General features: G+C 55.4%; 2 protein-coding genes across 6 annotated transcripts in view; both read right to left on the reverse strand.

Moving 5' to 3' along the window:
* The window catches only part of LOC137306373 (zinc finger protein ubi-d4-like), a 36,014-nt gene extending 32,530 nt beyond the window's left edge, over positions 1 to 3,484 (reverse strand). For all 4 annotated transcript variants that reach the window (XM_067975527.1, XM_067975528.1, XM_067975526.1 and 1 more), the window contains exon 1: positions 3,411 to 3,484. In XM_067975527.1, the coding sequence (XP_067831628.1) occupies positions 3,411 to 3,442 (32 nt within the window). In that variant the 5' untranslated portion in view covers positions 3,443 to 3,484. The remainder of the gene's footprint in view (positions 1 to 3,410) is intronic.
* Positions 3,485 to 14,404: 10,920 nt separating this feature from the next.
* Positions 14,405 to 26,598, reverse strand: part of LOC137306376 (cdc42 effector protein 2-like) — a 35,413-nt gene continuing 23,219 nt past the window's right edge. Inside the window, exons 1-2 of one of the 2 annotated variants that reach the window (XM_067975530.1) lie at positions 26,413 to 26,578; positions 14,405 to 20,717 (exon numbers count right to left, since the gene is read on the reverse strand). In XM_067975530.1, coding sequence (XP_067831631.1) covers positions 19,559 to 20,341 — 783 coding nt within the window. In that variant the 5' untranslated portion in view covers positions 20,342 to 20,717; positions 26,413 to 26,578 and the 3' untranslated portion in view covers positions 14,405 to 19,558. Of the gene's footprint in view, positions 20,718 to 26,412; positions 26,579 to 26,598 lie in introns of those variants that run through there. The other variant, XM_067975531.1, reaches the window with a different exon arrangement.

Genomic DNA, 26,598 nt, shown 5'->3' on the forward strand with positions numbered 1-26,598 from the left:
TTTAATTAAAAAAGGAGAATTAAAGGGAAATAAAATTATATTTAAAAAGAGACAAACCTGCATGAGATGGACTGGGGTGGGGGCGAGGCGGGGAAGGGGGGGGGGCGAGAGGCGGCGAGGGGGAAATGGGGGGGGGGCGAGGCGGAGGGGGGAAATGGGGGGGGGCGAGGCGGAGGGGGGAAATGGGGGGGGGCGAGGCGGAGGGGGAAATGGGGGGGGGCGAGGCGGAGGGGGGAAATGGGGTGGGGGCGAGGCGGAGGGGGGAAATGGGGGGGGCGAGGCGGAGGGGGGAAATGGGGGGGGCGAGGCGGAGGGGGGAAATGGGGGGGGGCGAGGCGGAGGGGGGAAATGGGGGGGGGCGAGGCGGAGGCGGGGAAATGGGGGGGGGCGAGGCGGAGGCGGGGAAATGGGGGGGGGGCGAGGCGGAGGGGGGAAATGGGGGGGGGGCGAGGCGGAGGGGGGAAATGGGGGGGGCGAGGCGGAGGGGGGAAATGGGGGGGGCGAGGCGGAGGGGGAATGGGGGGGGGCGAGGCGGAAATAGGGGGGGGCGAGGCGGAGGGGGGAAATGGGGGGGGGCGAGGCGGAGGGGGGAAATGGGGGGGGGCGAGGCGGGGGGAAATGGGGGGGGGCGAGGAGAGGGGGAATGGGGGGGGCGAGGCGGAGGGGGGAAATGGGGGGGGGCGAGGCGGAGGGGGGAAATGGGGGGGGGCGAGGCGGAGGGGGGAATGGGGGGGGGGCGAGGCGGAGGGGGGGAAAGGGGGGGAGGCGAGGGCGGGGGTGGGGAATGGGGGGGCGAGGCGGGGGGGGGGGAATGGGGGGGCGAGGCGGGAGGGGGGGAATGGGGGGGCGAGGGCGGAGGGGGGGAATGGGGGGCGAGGCGGGGGATAATGGGGGGGCGAGGCGGGGAATGGGGGGGTCGAGGCGGGGAATGGGGGGGCGAGGCGGGGGGGAATGTGGGGGGCGAGGCGGGGGGGGAATGGGGGGGCGAGGCGGGGATGGGGGGGGCGAGGCGGGGAATGGGGGGGCGAGGCGGGGGAATGGGGGGGGCGAGGCGGGGAATGGGGGGCGAGGCGGGGGGGGGGAATGGGGGGCGAGGCGGGGGGGGGGAATGGGGGGCGAGGCGGGGGGGGGGGAATGGGGGGCGAGGCGGGGGGGATGGGGCGCGAGGCGGAGGGGGGAATGGTGGGCGAGGCGGGGGGGGGGGGAATGGGGGGTGCGAGGCGGGGGGGGGGGAATGGAGGGCGAGGCGGGGGGTAATGGGGGTGCGAGGCCGGGGGGGGGAATGGGGGGCGAGGCGAGGCGGGGGGAATGGGGGGGCGAGGCGGCGGAGGGGGAAATGGGGGGGCGAGGCGAAGGGGGGAAATGGGGGGGCGAGGCGAGGCGGAGATGGGGGCGAGGAATGGGGGGGGGGAATGGGGGGCGAGGCGAGGCGGGGGGGGGGAAATGGTGGGGCGAGGCGGGTGGGGGAATGGGGGCGAGGCGCGGGGGGGGAATGGGGCGAGGCGCGGGGGGAATGGGGGCGAGCGCGGTGGGGGGGAATGGGGGGCGAGGCGGGGGGGGGGAATGGGGGCGAGGCGGGGGGGGGGAATGGGGGCGAGGCGGCGGGGGGGGAATGGGGGCGAGGCGAGGGGGGGGGGGAATGGTGGGCGAGGCGAGGGGGGGGGGACATGGGGCGGCGAGGGGGCGGGAATGGGGGGCGAGGCGGGGGGGGGGAATGGGGGGGCGAGCAGGGGGGGGAATGGGGGGGCGAGGCGGGGGGGGAATGGGGGGGCGAGGCGGGGGGGGGAATGGAGGGGGCGAGGCGGGGGGGGAATGGGGGGCGAGGCGGGGGGGGAATGGGGGGGCGAGGCGGGGGGGGGGAATGGCGGGGGGCGAGGAATGGGGGGGCGAGGCGGGGGGGGGGGGAATGGGGGGGCGAGGCGGGGGGGGGGAATGGGGGGCGAGGCGGGGGGGGGAATGGGGGGCGAGGCGGGGGGGGGAATGGGGGGGCGAGGCGGGGGGGGAGGGAATGGGGGGGCGAGGCGGGGGGGGGAATGGGGGGCGAGGCGGGGGGGGGAATGGGGGGGCGAGGCGGGGGGGGGAATGGGGGGGCGAGGCGGGGGGGGGAATGGGGGGGCGAGGCGGGGGGGGGGAATGGTGGGGCGAGGCGGGGGGGGGAATGGGGGGGCGAGGCGGGGGGGGGAATGGGGGGGCGAGGCGGGGGGGGGGGAATGGGGGGGCGAGGCGGGGGGGGGGAATGGGGGGGCGAGGCGGGGGGGGGGGAATGGGGGGGCGAGGCGGGGGGGGGGGGAATGGGGGGCGAGGCGGGGGGGGGGGGAATGGGGGGGCGAGGCGGGCGGGGGGGGGAATGGGGGGGACGAGGCGGGGGGGGAATGGGGGGGCGAGGCGGGGGGGAATGGGGGGCGAGGCGGGGGGGGAATGGGGGGCGAGGCGGGGGGGGAATGGGGGGGGTGAGGCGGGGGGGGAATGGTGGGGCGAGGCGGGGGGGGGAATGGGGGGGCGAGGCGGAATGGGGGCGAGGGGGAATGGGGGGGGCAGAGAGAGGGGGGAGATAGAGGGGGGGGGGGAGGGTATTGGGACCCGGGGGTGGGGGGGGGGAGGGTATTGGGACCCGGGGGGGGGGGGGGGGGGAGGGTATTGGGACCCGGGGGGGGGGGGGGGGGGAGGGTATTGGGACCCGGGGGGGGGGGGGGAGGGTATTGGGACCCGGGGGGGGGGGGGAAGGGTATTGGGACCCGGGGGGGGGGGGGGGAGGGTATTGGGACCCGGGGGGGGGGGGGTATTGGGACCCGGGGGGGGGAGGTATTGGACCCGGGGGGGGGGGGGGGAGGGTATTGGGACCCGGGGGGGGGGGAGGGTATTGGGACCCGGGGGGGGGGGGGAGGGTATTGGGACCCCCGGGGGGGGGGGGAGGGTATTGGGACCCCCGGGGGGGGGGGGGAGGGTATTGGGACCCGGGGGAGGGGAGAGTGGGGGAGGGGAGGGGAGGGAGGGGGGGGGGGGAGGGGTATTGGGACCCGAGGGAGGGGAGGGGAGAGAGTGGGGGTGGGGAGGGGGAGGGGGAGGAGGGGGAGAGGGGGGGGGGAGGAGGGGGAGAGAGGGGGGGGGAGGGGGGGAGGGGGAGGGGGGGGAGGGGGAGGGGGGGGGGGAGGGGTGGGGAGGGGGAGAGGGGGGGGGTGGGGAGGGGAGAGGGAGCGGCCCGAGACAAGTTGCTCGGAGCAGAAGTTGTCCCCCCGGGCTCGAGCTCCGCCGCTTCCCGGGGAGGCCCCTCCGCACACCGGGTACCCGGGGCCTCAGATTGCGCTTCTCCTTCTTTCCCCCCCTCGCTCTCTCCCGCCCCCGGGCTCTATCTCTCCCTCCCCCCCGCTCCATCGCCTCCCCCTTTTTCCCTCCTCACACAACAAACTTACTTCTTCACAACGTTTTGAATCACCGCCGCCATCTTGCTCGCTCCTTCCGTCTCCGCGCCTGCGCGGGCGGCCGGGTGGGCGCCGACTGAGCATGCGCGACCAACGGGCAGCGGGACGGGGCGGGGGGGGCCTGCGGTGCGCGTGCGCGGTCAGAGCCCCGCCCACCCTGCGTGGGCTGCGCCTGCGCAGACGCCCCGGACTCGGTGACTCGTCACAGGGGCTGATTAACTCAGTGGCACTGAGCATGCGCGAAATGCGGCGCCGCTGATGGACCTGTAGCGCACCATTCGGACGGGCGGCAAATTGCGTGGGATATCCACTGGTGAACTTTCTATAATAAGATTCAGATACTCGACGGGGTACTTTATTTGTACAGAGAAATTGCACTTATCACCTGAAAGCTTCCAAAAGACATTACATACAATGAATTACTCTGAAATGCAAAACTTCTTAAATAAGCAAAGGTGACAGATTTCGTTTTGGCAGAGCAAGATCCCACAAACAGCGATGAGATGAAGGACCAGTTGCACTGATTTTGGCGGTGCTGGTTGGGGGCAGAATAGCGCCTGGATCTCACCGCGCTTCTCGAACAGTGTCATAGGTTGCTTTCAGTGTTAGCCGTGGCTCAGTGGGTCTCACTCTTGCTTCTGAGTTCGAAGGTCATGGGTTTGAGCCCCCACTCCAGAGACATAATGCCGGTGGACTTGAGTGCAACTCAGCTAGGAACGGGCGTTAAATAATGAAATGATTATGTCTATCAGGAAAGACTGAACGAGCTGGGGCTCTTTTCTCTAGGAAATAGAAGGCTGAGAGGTGACCTGATGGAGGTCTTTAAAATTATGAAGGGGTTTGATAGGGTAAATGTAGGGAAGGTGCTTCCACTTGTGGGGGAGACCAGAACTAAGGGTCCATAGTCACTAATAAATCCAATAGGGAATTCAGGAGAAACTTCTTTACCCAGAGAGTGGTGAGAATGTGGAACTCACTCCCACAAGGAGTAGTTGAGGTGAATAGCAGAGATAGGGGAAGCTAGATAAACACACAAGAGAGAAAGAAATAGAAGGTTATGCTGATAGTGTTACCAGCGTACGAACAATGACGGACAGGAAAAGATCCTCTGGCCCATCCAGCTTATCCCAGGAGGAACAGAGGTCTCAAGCCATACAGGAGTGGGAGGAGGCTCGTGTGGAGCATGATCACCGGGATAGACCAGTTGGGCCAAATGGCCTGTTTCTGTGCTGTAATTTCTATCTAATTCTATGTACCAGTTTGTAAATGAAGGAATCACAATACTGACTGATTTTAAATCCGAACATCACCCCTCGAGAAACCCTCTGCTCCTTCGGGTGTTCGTTCTGTGAGTTACAAAAAAATGCCTCCCAGCTCTCCGCCCCCACACAACATCTGGAAGTGACAGGGGGTGGGGGAGGGGGGACCTTTCACTTCTGCTTCACTGTCCCTCATCCATTCATGGACATTTTCCAGCGTGTGACAGGACAGCTCGTTTGTTTTCCAGTTCCATCTTTTTGGCTTCTTTCTGGTGGGGGGAGTTTGTGCAGGCTCAGTTTGAGTTGGATTAACTCTTTGTGGTCTGGTTGGGACACTTATTTTTCTTTCTGTCCTAATTTCCTCCCTTGGTGATGCTGGCACTTTACTGGGGTACAGGTTCCTTGGGCGTTGGTGGCCTCCTTCTCCCCACTCCCCCCAAGTCCCTCACTCAAGTATGGCCATTCTTCACTAAGTGTTGGCACATTATTCAATGGGTGTCACCAGCTCCACATGGGAACAACAGCACCTGCATGTTCCCCTCCAAGTCACACACCATCCCGACTTGGAAATATATCGCCGTTCCTTCATCGTCGCTGGGTCAAAATCCTGGAACTCCCTTCCTAACAGCAATGTGGGAGAACCTTCACCACACGGACTGCAGCGGTTCAAGAAGGCGGCTCACCACCACCTTCTCAAGGGGCAACTAGGGATGGGCAATAAATGCTGGCCTCGCCAGCGACGCCCACATCCCATCAGTGAAAATAAAAACTGTGGTTGGACATATTCCAGGAGGTTTCATCACTTGACCTCCTGCCATTGGTCGTCAGAAACATCCATCCTCACGGACTCCCAATTGGAGAGCCAACACTCTTTGTTACCTGATTGGACGATTCTTGACTTTCAGTCAAACAGCCTTTTCCCCCCATCTCCGATATTTTTTAATGCTTCCTACGACTTTTCTCCTGGGTTTGCTCGCAGCAGCGTCCAGGAGATCAATCTTTAATTCTTGGACACTCCAGGGCAATCTCAGAGGGTTGGCAACCCTAACAGCCCAGTCCTTCCTGGTCTGTGTGGCTTGAGACCTCTGTTTCTCTATAATTTATTCCTATGGAGTTTCTATGGGGTTGTATAAAGCTCTGGTTAGACCCCATCTGGAGACAATGTGTTAAGATCTGGGCACCGGATCTCAGGAAGGAGAGATCGGCCTTGGAGAGGGTGCAGTGCAGATTCACCAGAATGATACCGGGCTAAAAGGGTTAAATTATGAGGACAGGTTGCAGAGACTGGGTTTGTATTCCCAAGTATAGAAAATTAAGGGGTGATCTAATTGAGGTGTTTAAGATGATTAAAGGAGTTGAGAGGGTGGATAAGGGAGAAATTAGTTCGTCTGGTGGGGGGAGTCCAGAACAAGGGGGCAGAACCTTAAAATTAGAGCCAGGCCGTTCGGGGGTGATGTCAGGAAGCACTTCTTCACACAAAGGGGAGTGGGAATCTGGAACTCTCTCCCCCAAAAAAGCTGAGGCTGGGGGTCAATTGGAAATTTCAAAACTGAGATTGGTAAGATTTTTGTTGGGTGAGGGGATTAAGGGATACAGAACCAAGGCGGGTAAATGGAGTTAAGATACAGATCAGCCATGATCTAATTGAATGGCGGAACAGGCTCGAGGGGCTGAATGGCCTCCTCCTGTTCCTATGTTCTCTTAAGTCTACCTTGATTCACTTCACCACTACCTGGAGGGAGGGGCCTATTTGAGTGACTTCCCCCCCTCCCCCCCGCCTTTGGTTGTTTACAAGAGGCATGCGGTACCATCTACGGGGCAGCCCATCCCTTCCCCAGACACTGCATCTCTCTGCTCAGCAAGTTTCAGAGGGGAGCCAAGTGAGAGGAGTAAGGCCTTGAACCGCTGAACTTGCCCCTCTCTAGCACTGAGCACCTGCTCAATGTTGTGTCACCACCAGGGTGAGAATTTAAAATTCGAGGCGTTGCTGGACTGAGAGCCAACGTCGGTCGGCGAGCACGGGACTTGATGAACGGGACTTGGTGCGAGTTTGTCAGCCTATATTTGGTTCTAGTTCGAGTTGCTGGAGCCTCTCAACGTGGCAGAGGTGAGGAGTTGCACAGATTTAAGGTCCTTGGGAAAGAATGAGCTAGTGTAGGAGACGGAGTGATGAGTCTTGGTTTCAAGGAGACAGAACACAGCGGATTGGCGATGTGGTGCTTAGGATTGTGTTGTTGGGCTATAATTCCCTCCTTAAAACTCTCGACTTCTCTCTCCCGCTTTGAGACGCTCCTTAAAACCTACCTCTTTGATCAAGCTTTTGGTCACCTGTCCTAATATCTCATGTGGCACGTTGATAAATTCTTGTCTGATAATCGCTCCTGTGAAGCGCCTTGGGATGTTTTACGACATTAAAGGCGCTGTATAAACACAAGTTGTTGTTATTATAATCACCAGGCATATGTTCTCTCGGCCAAGCAATGAATGTGTACATGGTGCAAAAAGGGCAGTAGAAGGGCTTTTTTAAAACATTTTATTGTTTGTGTGGCAAATAAACCTGTCACGCATTCACTTCCGAACATTTCGAAAGCTGCAAATTCCTCACATTCCTGGAACGAGGCAGATGTGTCGAAAGTGCCTCATCTTCGTGAAGGGAATGTCCAGTTGGCCTGAACTCCTGGATCAGCCTGTAAATGAAAATTTCCCCACGCTAGGCTCTGTCCCTCTATCGTATTGCCAGCCTGTGCTTCTACACACACCTCTGATATTAGCCTGAGGAACATGCTGGAGTACGTCACTCAGGTGATGGGTTGTAATGTGATGGTGGCAGCTCTCAACTCTGCCAGCTTGAAGGCTGCAGGGGTAAAGTCTCCATATATTAGGCAAGGCCCCACCTTCAATCCCCAGTCTGTGCTGAGTTCACTGTTTGCACCCCGGGGAGCAGGAAGGCCACCATGTTTGGGCGCAGTGCCCATGAATTAGGGAGAGTAGAATCAGGGTTCCCACTCCCCGATCACTATCCGGTGACTCCTATTGGAAAGTGCTCCTGAATGTTGGGTGAGGAAAGGATCGGGGCTCGGCTGTCGTATCACCTTCCCCCCATGGTTGAATAGCTTGCCACCAACTCGCTTACAAATGAAGCATGGTCACTTAGACAAGGCACTGGAGGTCAATCACTGCATGTGGAACTGTAACCCTACGAGGGAGTCAACACCTTACGAGAGGAAGGAAGGGGAGAAGATTGGAAAAATGCACCTAACCCCTTGCTGATGGCTCAGTGATTGTAACATTGTGATACGATGCTTGCACTGAGTCATAATGAGATGTTTAAACCACAATGACGTTCTCATTACACTTGCACCTGACGACATAGAATGTACAGCACAGAAACAGGCCATTCGGTCCGACTGGTTTGTACTGGTATTTATGCTCCACAGGAGCCTCCTCCCACCCTACTTCATCTCACCCTATCAGCATATCCTTCTATTCCTTTCTCCCTCATGTGTTTATCCAGCTTCCCCTTAAATCCATCTACACTATTCACCTCAACTACTCCATGTGGGAGCGAGTTCCACATTCTCACCACTCTCTGGGTAAAGAAGTTTCTCCTGAATTCCCGATTGGATTTATTAGTGACGATCTTATATTTATGGCCCCCTAGTTCTGGTCTCCCCCACAAGTGGAAACATCTTCTCCATGTTTACCCTATCAAACGCCTTCATAATTTTAAAGACCTCTATCGGGTCACCCCTCAGCCTTCTCTTTCCTAGAGAAAAGAGCCCCAGTCTCACAATATTCTGTCACATAAAAAATGAATTTGGTAATCATAGATATCATCACTGATGAAATGACATCACACGATAGAATGATACCACTACTCATCAAACGATGACACCATCACAATGACATCATACAATGGCACCAATACACATCACATGATGACATCACACACTACAATACAATGACATCAACACACTCAATCTGATGACATCATGACACTCAATCTGATGACATCGTGACAATCATACATTGATCCTCACTCAATGACATCATACAATGGCACCAATACATTCATCACATGATGACATCAAGGCTAACAGCACATCCATCATAAGATGGTTGTCGTCACAATAACACGATGGCATTATCACTTATCTGACAATAACATCAACACACTCATCATCCGATGATAATGGATTCTCTTCCCGTTGCTTGTATCACTTCTGCTCCACACCACACACTGATGACCAACCGAGAGGGCAAAATAATCCTGACCATCCTCCGGAGCTGACCAGCAGCAGATGCACGAGTGTGACGTAGGATAACCTTCCCCACCTCTTCCCCTCACCCACCCGCCCTCCCAGCTGAGCCCTTTAAGGCCAACAATTTCTCTCTGGCAAAGAATAATTAATCTGACTGCAGGACCATTGGGGGGAGGGGGTGTTTGTGAAGAGATTTATTACGCCTGAGAATCAGGGTCAGTATCGGTGGAGTGAAAAGTACATTCTTTCTGGATGGTTCCATTGATGCAATTTCACTGATGGGAACAGTTTAGCTTTTAGTCACAAGACCTTTACTCTAGCAACCGTCTCCATGGAAACCCTGGCGAGCTTTTTCAAGATTGGGAAAAGAGCCAGTGCTGTCGGGTATTGAATTTGGGGTTTTGTACACAAATGATTCATTGAATAAGCTGCAGGGGGTCACAGGTCAGCACAGCCTGGAACATTGTGTAAACAGAGCGAACTCTAAGATCCGCTCCTAACTTTGTCCTTTCGCATGCTGTGGTAACTGGAATCTACGTGTGCAGTGAGCACTGCTGGGGCCAGAAACCATTCACTGTAGAAGCAGCAGATGCAGAAGAAAACCCCATACGGAGAGATTCCAGAAGTATTAAAAAGAAAATAACTTGCATTTATATAGCACCTCTCACATCCTAAAGTGCTTTACAGCCAACGAATTTAAGAAATAACTTGCATTTATATAGCGCCTTTCACCTCAGGACGTCCCAAAGCGCTTTACAGCCAATTACTTCGAGTTACATCAAAACTACAGCCCAGAAACAGGCCATTTGGCCCATCTGATCTATGCCGGTGTTTATGCTCCAGATGAGTCTCCTCCCTCCCTTCTTCATCTCACTCTTGTAGTAGTGAGTTCCACATTCTCACCATTCTTTGGATAAAGAAGTTTCTCCTGAATTCCCTATTGGATTCATTAGCGACTATTTTATATTTATGACCTTTGGTTTTGGTCTCCCCCACAAGTGGAAATATTTTCTCTACCTCTACCCTATCTTAAAGACCTATCAGGTCACCTCTCAGTCTTCTCTTTTCTAGCCTGTTCAGCCTTTCCTGATAAGGATATCCTCTCAGTTCTGGTATCATCCTTGTGAATCTTTTTTGCACTTTCTTCAATTCTTCGACATCCTTTCTATAATATGGAAACCAGGTAATTGTAAAATTGTAAAATTGTTTACAATTGTCAACCCCAGTCCATCACCGGCATCTCCACATCATGGAAACCAGAACTGTGGATGGTACTCCGAGTGTGGTCTAACCCAGGGTCTATACAAGTTTATCATAACCTCTTTGCTTTTCAATTCTATCCCTCTGGAAATGAACCCCAGTGCTTGATTTGCCTTTTTTATGGCCTTATTAACCTGCGTTGCTACTTTTAGTGATTTGTGTATCTGTACCTCCAGATCCATTTGCTCTTCTATCCCATTTAGACTCTTATTATCCAAGCAGTGTGTGGCCCCCTTATTCTTCCGACCTAAATGCTCCATCTCACACTTATCTATATTGAAATTCATTTGCCAATTACATGCCCATTCTGCAAGTTTATTAATGTCCACTTGCATTTTGACACATTCTTCCTTTGTGTTAATTACACCCCCCAATTTGTTGTCGTCTGCAAATTAAGTACTTTTTAAAGTGTAGTCACTGTTGTAATGTAGGAAACGCGGTAGCCAATTTGCGCACAGCAAGATCCCACAAACAGCAATGTGATAGTGTCCAGATAATCTGTTTTATTGATGTTGGATGATGAGGGATAAATATCAGCCTGGCCACCGGGGAGAGCTCCCCCTGCTCTTCTTCGAAATAGTGGCCGTGGGATCTTTTACGCCCACCTGAGAGGGGCAGACAGAGCCTCGGTTTAATGTCTCACCTGAAAGACGGCACCTCCGACAGTGCGGCACTCCCTCGGTACCGGCACTGGGAGTGTCGGCCTGGATTATGGGGCTCAAGTCTCTGGATGGGGGACTCGAACCCTCGACCTTCTGACTCAGAGGCGAGAGAGAGGGTGTCCCACTGAGCCACGGCTAAAATAAAAGCAAAATATTGTGGATTCTGCAAATCTGAAATAGAAAATCAGAAAATGCTGAAATGCTGGTGGCCAGCATCTACAGAGAGAAACAGAGTTAATGTTTCAGGTCAATGACCCCTCGTCAGAACATGTTAGAGATGAACAGCTTTTAAACAAGTACAGAGCCAGCGAAAAGGGGGCGGGGAAAGATTAAAGGGGAGGTCTAGGGTGGAGGGCAGGAATGATTAATGCTGCAATTCCAGCATTTTCTGTTTATTTCAGTTTCCAGAAGCATATCTGATCGAGAGGAAGAGATACAGTTATATAAGGACAGATATACATAAGTAGGTACAGATTTATAAGGATGGAGAAAGATACATACAACAACTTGCATTTATATAGCACCTTTAACGTAGAAAAACGTCCCAAGGTGCTTCACAGGAGCGTAATCAGATAAAAAAATTGACGAGCCAAAGAGGGGGTTTTAAGGAGCGTCTTAAAGAAGGAGGTAGAGAGGTGGAGGGGTTTAGGGAAGGAATTCCAGAGCTTAAGACCTAGACAGCTGAAGGCACGGCCGCCAATAGTGAGGCGAAGGCAGGGAGGGATGGACAAGAGGCCAGAATTGGAGAAACTGTGAATTTGAGGGGGGTTGTAGGGCTGGAGGAGGTTACAGAAACAGGAAGGGACGAGACCATGGAGGAATTTAAACACAAGGATGAAAATATTAAAGTCGAGGTGTTGCCGGACTGGGGGCCAATGTAGGTCAGTGAGCGATGGGTGAACGAGACTTGGTGCGTGATAGGAAACGGGCAGCAGTTTTGGATAGATTGAAGTTTACAGCGCGTGAAGGATGGGGGGCTGGCCAGGAGAGGATTGGAATAGTCGAGACTGGAGGGGACAAAGGCACGGATGAGGGTTTCAGCAGCAGATGAGCTGAGGCAGGGGCGGAAACAGGTTACATTACGGAGGTGGAAGTCGGCGGTCTTGGTGACGGAGTGGGGTCAGAAGCATTGTTTGGGACCGAGCAGGACACGGAGGCTGTGAGCAGTCTGGTTCAGCCTGAGACAGGGGCCAGGGAGGGGGATGGAGTCAGTGACAAGGGAAAAGAGTTTGCAGCTGGGGCCGAAGACAATGGCTTTTCTTTTCAATGTTTAACTGGAGGAAATTGCGGCTCATCCAAGACTGAATATCGGACAGCCCATAGGCAGTGAGGGAGTAAAGAGGTGGTGGAGAGGTAGAGCTGGGTGTCGACAGTGTACGTGTAGAAGCTGAGCCCAAGTGTGCAGATGATGAAACCAAGGGGCAGCATGTGAATGAGGCAGAGGACGGGGACGAGGTTAGATCCTTGGGGGACCCCAGAGGTAACAGTGCGGGAGCGGGAGGAGAATTGCTGGAGATCTTTCTCTCTCCTGCTTTATGTGGATACTCAGAAATATGAGGAGAGAGATGCATGGATATAAACGGGCAGGGAGAGATACCTATGAAGGGAGTTAGAAATAAAAATTGATAAAAGGACTCCATTTTCTCCTCCCCAGAGTTTAATTCCATGAGTGCTACAGTCCTTTAGTGCCATATCCATGTGGAGACTCTTCATCTGAAAGCCCAAGCCGTCAGAGCTGATGTGCTATTCCACCATGTAGGGTATCACCATCCAGCCCAATCCTGTCCTCACCCAACATCCTCACACACATATCCATTTTCCAGCAGTGGTCGCCGGGAGTGGGAATCTTGGCTGATTTACCCCTCTCTACCCCACCACCTCAGCCCGGGAGAGCAGGGTTCAATTCGTAACCCCTCCCTCCCCGACTGTTGTCCTGACCGAGATCAGCGAACCCAGCATCGACCGGGATTCAGACACAACGCAAACGCAGTGCAGCTGCCCACTGAGCCATGGGGGCGGGGAGCAGGCTGCTCATGCTCACTTTTGACCAGCTCCCTACACCCCTCCGAGATCTCTGCGCTCCTCCAATTCTGGCCTCTTGTCCATCCCCCGATTCCCATCGCTCCACCATTGGCGGCCGTGCCTTCAGCTGCCTGGGCCCTAAGCTCTGGAATTCCCTCCCTAAACCTCTCCCCCCTCTCTCTCCTCCTTTAAGACGCTCCTTAAAACCTCCCTCTTTGACCGAGCTTTTGGTCACCTGTCCTAATATCTCCTTACATGGCTCGGTGTCAAATTTCTGTCTGATTTACGCTCCTGTGAAGCGCCCTGGGACGTTTTACTACGTTAAAGGCGCTATATAAATGCAGGTTGTTTTAAAACGGGGATTCCAAGGACAAAGGATGGATCATCCCAGTTTTAGAGACAGGGGGAAGGTGGGAACACTGCAGCTGTACTGAGTCTGCAGTAATAATCCTCAAGGTCTCACAGGCCCGACTGTAAACAGCAGGTCTAGAGGAAACCTTTAGCTGTCTGAAGTACAAAAAGATGATTAAAATTTTAAAAATAAAAAAACGGAATGAAGTAAGCACCAGAGGGGATTCAGTTCCGGGATTTAGGATCATCCCCACAGCCCTCGTCTTGCCCTCGTTCGATTTTCCCAGGCTATTTTCACCTCTGTTTCCTCTCATGTACATCCTGCCGCACAAGTAACTACTGAAGCTCTATTCAAAAGAATACTCGGGCCCCCACAGAGAGCCCGAATTATTCAAGCTTTATATATTAAATATTAATGGAACACAGGCCCCACACTCACAGTCTCTCACTGTTCACCCTTTAAAGGGAAAAGAAAGACTCTGATTTCTCCAGGGCCTTTCGCCACCTCAGGACGTCCCAAAGTGCTTTACAGCCAATGAAGTATTTTTCTGGAAGTGTGCTCACTGTTGTAATGTAGGAAACGCAGCAGCCAATTTGTGCACAGCAAGATCCCACACACAGCAAGGGCCAGAGGCGTCCCCACGTCTTCACACTGAACTGGCTGGTCTGATTCCAATCATTCCGGATTGTGCTGGCACCTCTCCTACATTACACCAGTGACTACACTGTGAAAGTGTTTCATTGGCTGTAAAGGGCTTTGAGACGTCCTGAGGTGGTGAAAAGCACTGTAGAAATGCGAGACCTTTCCTTTCTTCCCGTGCATCAGACTCCGTCCACCTTCTTGGCAGTTTCCTTTCTGGTGACCACCCTGAAATACAGGCCTCACCACCAACTCCCACCACAATTTTCCCCCACTCCTCTCCCTGAAGGTGACTCTTGTCGGGGTGACCTTCCACGGACACTGGCCCTTCAGTGCCTCGCACAAGTGATCATTCCTCGGGTGTGAACCTAGACACAGAGTGCTGGCAAGCTATTCCACCATGTGTGGCATCGAAGCCAAACCTGATCCTGCTCATGCCTGACGGGAGAGTTAGGTTACTAGAGGGATGGGCTTCGATGGGAGAGTTAGGGGACTAGAGGGATGGGCTTCAATGGGAGAGTTAGGGTACTGGAGGGAGGGGCTTCGATGGGAGAGTTAGGGTACTGGAGGGAGGGGCTCCGATGGGGGAGTTAGGTTACTAGAGGGATGGGCTTCGATGGGAGAGTTAGGGTACTGGAGGGATGGGCTTCAATGGGAGAGTTAGGTTACTAGAGGGATGGGCTTGAACGGGACAGTTAGGGGACTGGAGGGATGGGCTTCAATGGGAGAGTTAGGGGACTGGAGGGATGGGCTTCGATGGGGGAGTTAGGGGACTGGAGGGAGGGGCTTCGATGGGAGAGTTAGGGGACTGGAGGGAGGGGCTTCGATGGGAGAGTTAGGGGACTGGAGGGAGGGGCTTCGATGGGGGAGTTAGGGGACTGGAGGGAGGGGCTTCGATGGGAGAGTTAGGGGACTGGAGGGAGGGGCTTCGATGGGAGAGTTAGGGGACTGGAGGGAGGGGCTTCGATGGGAGAGTTAGGGGACTGGAGGGAGGGGCTTCGATGGGAGAGTTAGGGGACTGGAGGGAGGGGCTTCGATGGGGGAGTTAGGGGACTGGAGGGAGGGGCTTCGATGGGAGAGTTAGGGGACTGGAGGGAGGGGCTTCGATGGGAGAGTTAGGGGACTGGAGGGAGGGGCTTCGATGGGAGAGTTAGGGGACTGGAGGGAGGGGCTTCGATGGGAGAGTTAGGGGACTGGAGGGAGGGGCTTCGATGGGGGAGTTAGGGGACTGGAGGGAGGGGCTTCGATGGGAGAGTTAGGGGACTGGAGGGAGGGGCTTCGATGGGAGAGTTAGGGGACTGGAGGGAGGGGCTTCGATGGGAGAGTTAGGGGACTGGAGGGAGGGGCTTCGATGGGAGAGTTAGGGGACTGGAGGGAGGGGCTTCAATGGGAGAGTTAGGGGACTGGAGGGAGGGGCTTCGATGGGGGAGTTAGGGGACTGGAGGGAGGGGCTTCGATGGGAGAGTTAGGGGACTGGAGGGAGGGGCTTCGATGGGAGAGTTAGGGGACTGGAGGGAGGGGCTTCGATGGGGGAGTTAGGGGACTGGAGGGAGGGGCTTCGATGGGAGAGTTAGGGGACTGGAGGGAGGGGCTTCGATGGGAGAGTTAGGGGACTGGAGGGAGGGGCTTCGATGGGAGAGTTGGAGACTGGAGGGATGGGCTTCAATGGGAGAGTTGGGGACTGGAGGGATGGGCTTCGATGGGAGAGTTGGGGACTGGAGGGATGGGCTTCAATGGGAGAGTTGGGGACTGGAGGGATGGGCTTCAATGGGAGAGTTGGGGACTGGAGGGATGGGCTTCAATGGGAGAGTTGGGGACTGGAGGGAGGGGCTTCGATGGGAGAGTTAGGTTACTAGAGGGATGGGCTTCAATGGGAGAGTTGGGGACTGGAGGGATGGGCTTCGATGGGAGAGTTAGGTTACTAGAGGGATGGGCTTCAATGGGAGAGTTGGGGACTGGAGGGATGGGCTTCGATGGGGGAGTTAGGTTACTAGAGGGATGGGCTTCAATGGGAGAGTTGGGGACTGGAGGGAGGGGCTTCGATGGGAGAGTTGGGGACTGGAGGGATGGGCTTCAATGGGAGAGTTAGGGGACTGGAGGGATGGGCTTCGATGGGAGAGTTAGGGGACTGGAGGGATGGGCTTCGATGGGAGAGTTGGGGACTGGAGGGAGGGGCTTCGATGGGGGAGTTAGGGGACTGGAGGGATGGGCTTCGATGGGAGAGTTGGGGACTGGAGGGAGGGGCTTCGATGGGAGAGTTAGGGGACTGGAGGGATGGGCTTCGATGGGAGAGTTGGGGACTGGAGGGAGGGGCTTCGATGGGGGAGTTAGGGGACTGGAGGGATGGGCTTCAATGGGGGAGTTAGGGGACTGGAGGGATGGGCTTCGATGGGAGAGTTAGGGGACTGGAGGGATGGGCTTCGATGGGAGAGTTGGGGACTGGAGGGAGGGGCTTCGATGGGGGAGTTAGGGGACTGGAGGGATGGGCTTCAATGGGAGAGTTGGGGACTGGAGGGATGGGCTTCGATGGGAGAGTTCGGGGACTAGAGGAATGGGCTTGGACAGGAGGGTAAGGGGACTAGAGGGAAGTGAAGAATCAGAATGTCCTTGGACAGAATGAGTTAGAGTAGGAGGCGATGCGATACGTCTTGATTTCGACAGTGGAGATACAGGGAGGGGGAACGAGAGAGGAAATTTGAGAGGAGCACTGACCTAGTAAATGGAAACCAGATCAAACCTCAACAAACCAGCATGCATCGACTGTTCTCTGCTTCCCCGAGTGGCTCAGTTGATGGCATTTATATATGACTTCATATCCTCAGGATATCCCAAAGTGCTTCAGACAATTAATTACTTTTGAACTACAATCATTGTTGTAATGTTGGCAAACATGGCAGCCAGTTTGTGCACAGAAAGACCCCAGCAATGAGACGAACGACCGGTTAATCTGTTTTTGGTTGAGGGAGGAATATAGGCCAGTCACCTTGCCTGCTCCTCTATGAACAGAGCCTCGGGATCTTATATCAGGTAGGCAGGGTACTGTTTTAACGTCTCATCTGAAATTCGGCACCTCCGACAGTGCAGCACTCCCTCCGCACTGCACTGGGAGTGTTGGCCTAGATTACGAGCTCAAGTCCCAGAGGAGAGCTCAAACCCACCATGTTTAGAGGCAAGAGTGATACCAACCGAGCCAAGCTGACACTTAGAGGTAATACCATGGAAAGGACAAAATGCTTAGCCTTTCACTACTCAGGGAGACGCGGGTTTACAGTGCATGGCGGCCGCGACACAGCAACAATCTCGAGTTTCAGTTCCCCACAATCAATCTATTTGTTAGTGAGATGAGACTCACCGATGAAGGTACTTAACAGGATTACAAAGATAATGCAGCAACATTCCAGGTGCCAAATTAAATTGTCACCTGCATAAAACCAACTGGAGTAAGAAATGAATGATAATATTGCAGAAACCGAGTCCTTCAGGCATCCTGCTGGGCTGGAGGATAACAAGCTCTGGTTAATCCACATGAATCTGTCTTTGAGAAATATTCTCATTTCAATGCACAGCTGACACTAAAGAAGGAAGAACGAACCTGCATTTCTACAGCCCCTTTCACCACCTCACGATGTCCCAAAGCATTTCACAGCCAATGAAGTACTTTTTGAAGTGTAGTCACTGTTGTAATGTAGGAAATTCAACAGTAAATTTGAGCATAGCAAAATCCCACAAACAGCAACTAGATAATCTGTTTTTTAGTGATGTTGGTTGAGGGATAAATATTGGCCCCAGGACACCGGGGAGAACTCCCCCTGCTCTTCTTCCAATAGTGGCCGTGGGATCTTTTACATCCACCTGAGAGGGGCAGACGGGGCCTCGGTTTAACGTCTCATCCGAAAGACGGCACCTCCGACAGTGCAGCGCTCCCTCAGTACTGACCCTCCGACAGTGCGGCGCTCCCTCAGTATTGATCCTCCGACAGTGCAGCGCTCCCTCAGTACTGACCCTCCGACAGTGCGGCGCTCCCTCAGTATTGACCCTCCGACAGTGCGGCGCTCCCTCAGTATTGACCCTCCGACAGTGCGGCGCTCCCTCAGTACTGACCCTCCGACAGTGCGGCGCTCCCTCAGTACTGACCCTCCGACAGTGCGGCGCTCCCTCAGTATTGATCCTCCGACAGTGCGGCACTCCCTCAGTACTGACCCTCCGACAGTGCGGCGCTCCCTCAGTACTGACCCTCCGACAGTGCGGCCCTCCCTCAGTACTGGCACCGGGAGTGTCGGCCTGGATTATGGGGCTCAGCTCCTTGGAGTGGGACTTTGAACCCACGACCCTCTGACCTTCAGAGGTGCGAGTGCTGCCCACTGATCTACGGCTGACATTAGGGTTTGAGGGAAGTGTAATTGCAGGTTTGCAAAATGTTCATACACTGTCTTGAACAATAGATTCAACCCAAACATGGGTTGAGTCTGGAAAGAACATTTTGAACTGTGCAACACTGGAGTGAAGTTCTGATGGATACAGGACGTTTACTGTATAACACCGGAGAGCCACACTGGTAGTGCAGATCTGTCACTGGGGCTTCAATTTATCTGTGCTGAGTTCACTGATTTTAGCCAAAGGAACAGTAAGGGGCATTCTAAGTGGCCTGTGAGTGTCGGGACACGGGAAGGGAGGAATTAGCCAGGGTTCCCACTTGGGATCACTATCCTATGACTTTTGGAGGTTGGGCCAGACCGGGGTTGGGCTCAGCTGCGATGCACCTCACAGTCAAATAGCTCATAGACGGTGGTACTTGGGACGATTCTGGCCCCTGCACCGCCACACCCAAGGAAGAGTCAGACTGAAGCATATTGGCTCAGTGTGATAACTCCTATGATTTGAGGATTGAGTGCCTCCTCCCTGTCAGTTTAAACCAGTCACCGGCGTCACTCAGCGGACAAACTGAAATCATCGAACCTTCAATGGTCTGAGGAGAGAGTTTCCTCTGACTGTAAATGCTGGGCGGGGAGGTTGGGCACTGCAGTGGGTTAGACACGGGCCCAATCGCCAATCTGGGTTCCAGACTGATGGGAACAAAAGTCCCCGTCTGTTGCTGGTTATATCTGACCGACTGCAAGTGTTTGCTTAAACACGTGTAATACTCTGATCGCAATAAACGTGCGTCTTCAAATAGCCGGGGAGCATTCCTGTCGCCATTTCTCCTTTCTACCCCCCCCAAAAAATAATCACCTCCTCCCCACCCCCTGAACAAGGTTGATTGAGTATCTCCAGAACGAACCATCCAGAGGGTCTCTTCCAGATGTACCATTGGTCAGAACTCCACACGCGGTGCCCCCTACAGGAGGAGCGGGGACGCAGGGCTGGGGTCCAACACTTGCTGGGTCATTCGTGTATGACACGTGGGTGAAGCTCTCCTGACTGAATAGTCACAAGCGTCCGCTCCCGGGTTGAGGCCGGTGTTCGCAGCCCAACGGGCGATCAGCTTCCTCAGCTCAGCTCGTGGTTAGACATCTCCACAAATGTAATGTTTATTGCTATAATAGTTAATGCCATTAGTTTATGATTAAGTGTCTCTCCCCCCACCCCCCCCCCCTGCCCCGTCCATCTCAGGCTGCTCAACAATCTAAAGAGCAGCCGGGTCAGTACTGGTCTCAGTGAGACCCCCCAACGACAGTGGGGGCTACTACTGCAAGGAAAGGATCTCACACCTGGGGCTGGACTCGTGGACCAAACCCCCCACGCCCGGATGGACCGGCCCATTAACATCCTGCTCTTTGTCCATGATCTGAAGGACATCGTCTAAGATGGACGGACCCAGATCCAGGTGAAGGGAGAGGAGGGAGACAGCATGGGAGAGCAAGGTCTTCTCTGGACGCTCTTTCCTGACAAAGGCCATCTTTGCGCTGACAAGGTTGTTGGTGCCTTGATCCTCCTGAGACAGTTCCTTCGCCTCGGACTGTCCGGCGTTGGTGCCAGCGTCCGGAGGATCCACCTTCTTGGCCGTTTCTCCCCCCTCTTGGCTTTCCTTGGGAGGGGGTTCTCCCTCCTTATCGTCCAAGTGCAGCCTGGGCGGTTTTGGGGGGGCCTCGGCTGCGGGCAGGCTGAGCGCTTGAGGGCCCCCTATCACGGGCAGGGAGATGGCGTTCTTCAAGAGGGGCGAGGAGTTCTCCGCCAGCTGCTGCTGGTCACCGTGCAAGCTGGCAGTCCGGGTAAACTCGTAGGACACGTAGCGGCCGGCCTTCTGCGAAAGCGTGCCTCCGTGCTTGCCCGGCAGCAGGTGAAACTTCCCTTTCAAGAAGGATATGTCTCCGAAGACGTCGTCCTCTCCTCCTGTCCCGATGTGAATGGTGTGACGGAAGTCGCCTAGGGGTGGGCTGATCATGTCTGAGGATAAGATATCCCGCAACTTCTCCTTCTTCCCTTTCCGGCTCGCCCGCTTCAGGTAGATGGGAGCCTTGGCGGACATCTTTTTGTAATCTCTCCCTCTCTCTCTCGGTGGCAGTCTGGTACCAATAACTGCTGTCCTCAGTGAAGATGAAGATTGCTGGTCTTCTCCTGATTCAGTAGAAGGTCCCACTGCCAACACTCGCAGGTTTGAAGATCAGGGTGGCAGCCCTTGATGGAGCTAAACAAAAGAGATGATCCTGTGATAATTTGGAGGCAACATGCACGGGGGGTGATGAGAGAGTTAAATTGCCCAGCAGCGGTACAAATCTACCGAAGAACTTTTGATTCCGCCCTCTCGAACACACTTCCTGACGGGCTGCAGCTTCTGTATCTTCACTATGGTAACAGGGCTGGGCCCTTTCAATCTCCACTTGGCCTTTCTCCTCACACGAGATCTGCGGTCAAAGCAGACAAGAGAATTAATTGCATTCGGGGTTACACTCAATGCTTCAGCAAAAAGCCTGGAGCCGCACCTTTGAAAGGGAAATATTAATTCTTTAAATTCATGGGTTCGAGCCCCCACTCCAGAGACTTGAGCCCCATAATCCAGACCGACAATTCTGGTGCCAGTACTGAGGGAGCGCTGCACTGTCGGAGGGTCAGTACTGAGGGAGCGCCGCACTGTCGGAGGGTCAGTACTGAGGGAGCGCCGCACTGTCGGAGGGTCAGTACTGAGGGAGCGCCGCACTGTCGGAGGGTCAGTACTGAGGGAGCGCTGCACTGTCGGAGGGTCAGTACTGAGGGAGCGCTGCACTGTCGGAGGGTCAGTACTGAGGGAGCGCTGCACTGTCGGAGGGTCAGTACTGAGGGAGCGCTGCACTGTCGGAGGGTCAGTACTGAGGGAGCGCTGCACTGTCGGAGGGTCAGTACTGAGGGAGCGCCGCACTGTCGGAGGTGCCGTCTTTCGGATGAGACGTTAAACCGAGGCTCCGTCTGCCCCTCTCGGGTGGATGTAAAAGATCCCACGGCCACTATTGGAAGAAGAGCAGGGGGAGTTCTCCCCAGTGTCCTGGGGCCAATATTTATCCCTCAACCAACATCACTAACACATTTGCCTGAGGAAGGAGAAAATCTCCGAAAGCTTGTGAATTTAAAATAAAATTGCTGGACTATAACTTGGTGTTGTAAAATTGTTTACACTAAAAAAAAAACAGATTATCTGTTCATTATCACATTGCTGTTTGTGGGATCTTGCTGTGCACAAATTGGCTGCCGCGTTTCCTACATTACAACAGTGAGCACACTTCAAAAGTACTTCACTGGCTGTAAGGTGCTTTGGGAGGTCCGGAGGTCTTCTAAGGCACTGTATAAATGCAAGTCTTTCTTTTCTTTAATCACAGTACCCCTGTCACCAGAGCGAAAAGGGAGTGGAAGAATCAGTAAGCTGAAAAGTCACTGGTGGCTTTTGTTTGGAGAGGGGAGGGAAGAGGATTGGAGCACAAAACTATCCCAGAGAATAGACTGCAGCTTTGGTTTAAAGTGCCAGAGATTTACTCAGCTTTAATCTGTCACATGTATAAATATATAACATAAATAATATATCTTCTGAACTGAAGCCACACAAGGGGGCAGTGTCCCATGGAATCCAGTCCATCATGTGCAACACTGGGCAGTGCAGAATGTTTATTTGACTGAGTGAAGTTTACAGGCAGTTATGCAATGGAATGCATCGACCATGAGTCATCGCTGTGCTAACAGCGTGTAAAGACACATAGACTATGGGCAGTGTTACATCGAATTTACAGCACAAAAACAGGCCATTCAGCCCAACTGCTCTATGCCTATGTTTATGCTCCATACGAGCCTCGTCCCTCCTGATTTTATCTCACTCTATCAGCATATCCTTTCTCATGTGTTTATCGAGCTTCCCCTTAAATGCATCTACACTATTCACCTCAACCACTCCTTGTGGGAGTGAGTTCCACATTCTCACCACTCTCTGGGTGAAGAAGTTTCTCCTGAATTCCCTATTGGATTTATTAGTGACTCTCTTATATTTATGGCCCCTGGTCTCCCCCACAAGTGGAAACATCTTCTCTCCGTTTACCCTATCGAACCCTGTCATCATTTTAAAGACCTCTATCAGGTCACCCCTCAGCCTTCTCTTTTCGAGAGAAAAGAGCCCCAGCCTGTTCAATCTTTCCTGATAGGAATCACCTCTCAGTTCTGGTATCATCCCTGTGAATCTTTTTTGCACCTTCTCCAGTGCCTCTAAATCCGGGGCGGGAGAGTGAGCACGGCACCGGCAGAGCAAGCGGGGTTCAGGAGAGCGAGTGGGGGTCGAGGGAGCGAGCAGGGGTCGAGGGAGCGAGCGAGGGGGCAGCGGAGCGGAGCGAGGGGGCAGCGGAGCGGAGCGGGGGGCAGCGGAGCGGAGCGGGGGGCAGCGGAGCGGAACGCGGGGGGCAGCGGAGCGGAGCGAGGGGGCAGCGGAGCGGAGCGAGGGGGCAGCGGAGCGGAGCGAGGGGGCAGCGGAGCGGAGCGAGGGGGCAGCGGAGCGGAGCGAGGGGGCAGCGGAGCGGAGCGAGGGGGCAGCGGAGCGGAGCGGGGGGCAGCGGAGCGGAGCGGGGGGACAGCGGAGCGAGCGAGGGGACAGCGGAGCGAGCGAGGGGGCAGCGGAGCGGAGCGAGGGGGCAGCGGAGCGGAGCGAGGGGGCAGCGGAGCGAGGGGGCAGCGGAGCGGAGCGAGGGGGCAGCGGAGCGGAGCGAGGGGGCAGCGGAGCGGAGCGAGGGGGCAGCGGAGCGGAGCGAGGGGGCAGCGGAGCGGAGCGAGGGGGCAGCGGAGCGAGCTGGGGGGGCAGCGGAGTGGAGCGAGGGGGCAGTGGAGTGGAGCGAGGGGGCAGTGGAGCGGAGCGAGGGGGCAGTGGAGCGGAGCGGGGGGGCAGTGGAGTGGAGCGAGGGGGCAGCGGAGTGGAGCGGGGGGGCAGTGGAGTGGAGCGAGGGGGCAGTGGAGTGGAGCGGGGGGGCAGTGGAGTGGAGCGAGGGGGCAGCGGAGTGGAGCGGGGGGGCAGTGGAGCGGAGCGGGGGGGCAGTGGAGCGAGCTGGGGGGGCAGTGGAGCGAGCTGGGGGGGCAGTGGAGCGAGCTGGGGGGGCAGTGGAGCGAGCTGGGGGGGCAGTGGAGTGGAGCGAGGGGGCAGTGGAGTGAGCTGGGGGGGCAGTGGAGTGGAGCGAGGGGGCAGTGGAGTGGAGCGAGCAAGGGTCAGGGGTGCTGGGGAGCTGCATTGTGCTTTTGCTGGAATTGATTCTCAGAATACAATTGGCTCAGTGACCAGGCGACCAATGACACATGGTTAATTTGGAACAACCGGGAATGATGCAGGGATCCTACGATCTTACAGACAGCTGTGCCCAACATTGACCCTCGGGAGGAAATCAAACTGAAAAAATAACGTGAAAAAAATACCCCCGTGTCGGTTATTAAAAACATTTCTTAGTCACTTGTCTGAGATAGGAAGGTCCAATCAGTGTGGTCAGATCCCACACAATCAGGAACAGATGTGAACCACACCCCTCACTGTAATGTGCCAACTCCCTGCGGTTAACAGGCACATCCTTCCGTTAAAAAGGCTGGTATTTACATATTATCGTATCACATCAGCTTCACATATACTGAATTACTTTGGAAGTGCAGTCACTGCTGTTGCGTAGGCAAACGTGGCAGGCAATTTGCACACAGCAAGGTCCCACAGACAGATGAGATGGATGGCCTGTTTACCTGGTTTTTGGTGATGTTGGCTGAGGGAGGAATGCTGACCAGGGCACCGGGAGAACTCCCCTGCTCTTCTTCAAATAATGCCACTTGAACCAGTGAGAGATGGTTTAATGTCTCATCCCGAAAGACTATAACTTCTACATGTATTTATATAGCACCTTTAACGTAGTAAAACGTCCCAAGGTGCTTCACAGGAACGATTACCAAACATAATCTGACACCGAGCCGCATAAGGAGATATTAGGACAGGTGACCAAAAGCTTGGTCAAAGAGGGAGGTTTTAAGGAGAGTCTTAAAGGAGGAGAGAGAGGCGGAGAGGTTTAGGGAGGGAATTCCAGAGCTTAGGGCCCAGGCAGCTGAAGGCACGGCCGCCAATGGTGGAGCGATGGAAATCGGGGATGCGCAAGAGGCCAGAATTGGAGGAGCGCAGAGATCTCGGAGGGTTGTAGGGGCTGGAGGAGGTTACAGAGATGGGGGGTTAGGGGGGGCGAGGGTCATGGAGGGATTTGAACATGAGGATGAGAATTTTAAAATCGAGGTGTTCCCGGACCGGGAGCCAGTGTAGGTCAGCGAGCACAGGGGGTGATGGGTGAACGGGACTTGGTGCGAGTTAGGATACGGTGGGGGGCAGCAGAGTTTTGGATGAGCTGAAGTTTATGGAGGGTGGAAGATGGGAGGCCGGCCAGGAGAGGATTGGAATAGCCCAGTCTGGAGGAAACAAAGGGTATGGATGAGGGTTTCAGCAGCAGATGAGCTGAGGCGGGGCGGAGACGGGCGATGTAACGGAGGTGGAAGTGGGCGGTCTTGGTGACGGAGCAGATATGTGGTCAGAAGCTCATCTCAGGGTCAAATAGGACACGAGGTTGCGAACGGCCTGGTCCAACCTCAGACAGTGGCCAGGGAGAGGGATGGAATCGGTGGCTAAGGAACGGAGTTTGTGGGAAAGACAGCACCTCCGACAGTGCAGCGCTCCCTCACTCTTGCACTGGAATGTCAGCCAGGATTATCTTTCAGGTCCTGGAGTGGGGATTGAACGCCACAACCCTCAGACTCAGAGAGATGAGTGATACTCACCGAGCCAAACTGACACCAGGATTCTTTTCATTGCTTGTGTTTTATTCAGTTGCCTCCCCCGCAGCTCTCTTGTCCCCACTCATACTGGGCTCTGTGTGAACCATGCAGAGTAGGAAGGCCCCTGGACCCGCTTAGCATAGAGAGGGAGCCAGTCAGCTAGATCACTGCTCGGCGCACGCTTGTCCATTTCGGATGAGACGTTAAATAGAGGCCCCGTCTGCCCCTCTCAGATCCCTTGGCCACTATTGGAAGAAGAGCAGGGGGAGTTCTCCCCGGTGTCCTGGGGCCAATATTTATCCCTCAACCAACATCACTTAAAAAGACAGATTATCTGGTCATTATCACATTGCTGTTTGTGGGATCTTGCTGTGCGTAAATTGGCTGCCACATTTCCTACATTACAACAGTGACGACACTTCAAAAATACTTCATTGGCTGTAAAGCACTTTTGGGACGTCCTGAGGTCGTGCAAGGCGCAATAGAAATGGGAGTTCTTGCTTTACTTTTAATTTGAAGCAGGAACTCTGGCTTATTCCAACCCATCCCCTCAACCCAGGGGCACTCAGTCCAACAGTTTCACCCCAACCGCTGCCAAGATCATGAGCAACGAACTCAGTGTAGACCAGGGGATTGGCCCAGGGTCCTTTGGGTCTGCGTGGTTCAGTAGGAGGCCCACCAGCTCAGCTACCAGGGAGCACGAGTGATCCCCTCTTCAACATTTATAAACTGTTTCAATTTACCGAACTCGGGGGGCCAAGCTAGCCGCTGTGACAGTCGCGGTCAGATGCCGCCTGGCGACGGTCGCGGTCACACGCCGCCCTGCGACGGTCGCGGTCAGACGCCTCCCGGCGACGGTCGCGGTCAGACGCCGCCTGGCGACAGTCGCGGTCAGACGCCGCTGTGACAGTCACGGTCACACGCCGCCCGGCGACGGTCGCGGTCAGACGCCGCCCGGCGACGGTCGCGGTCAGACGTCGCCCGGCGACGGTCGCGGTCAGACGCCGCACTGCGACGGTCGCGGTCAGACGCCGCACTGCGACGGTCGCGGTCAGACGCCGCCCTGCGACGGTCGCGGTCAGACGTTGCCCGGCGACGGTCGCGGTCAGACGTTGCCCGGCGACGGTCGCGGTCAGACGCCGCCCGGCGACGGTCGCGGTCAGACGCCGCCCGGCGACGGTCACGGTCAGACGTTGCCCAGTGACAGGCAGAAATAATAAACACTTGTTGATTCAGAGTTCACTTAATCTGGAAGAAGCAGATCTGAGATAGTTTGTCTTTCTAGTAAGATCTCAACACATTTGTACATACCAGCACTGTCTCTGTTCACAGCGGAATAGAAAATGTTAGCTCATCCTCAGTTCGGCAGTAATAAAATTAAACTCCCCGACAATACACAGTTGGGTTGAGCCCAGGCTCCAGGGACTGATCAGTGGATTCGGAGTGCTTAGAGCTGAATATGCAGTCGCCTGCTATTGATAAGCCAAGCCAGGCATG

Source organism: Heptranchias perlo, chromosome 43, assembly GCF_035084215.1.
Source record: "Heptranchias perlo isolate sHepPer1 chromosome 43, sHepPer1.hap1, whole genome shotgun sequence".
NCBI lineage: Eukaryota > Metazoa > Chordata > Chondrichthyes > Hexanchiformes > Hexanchidae > Heptranchias > Heptranchias perlo.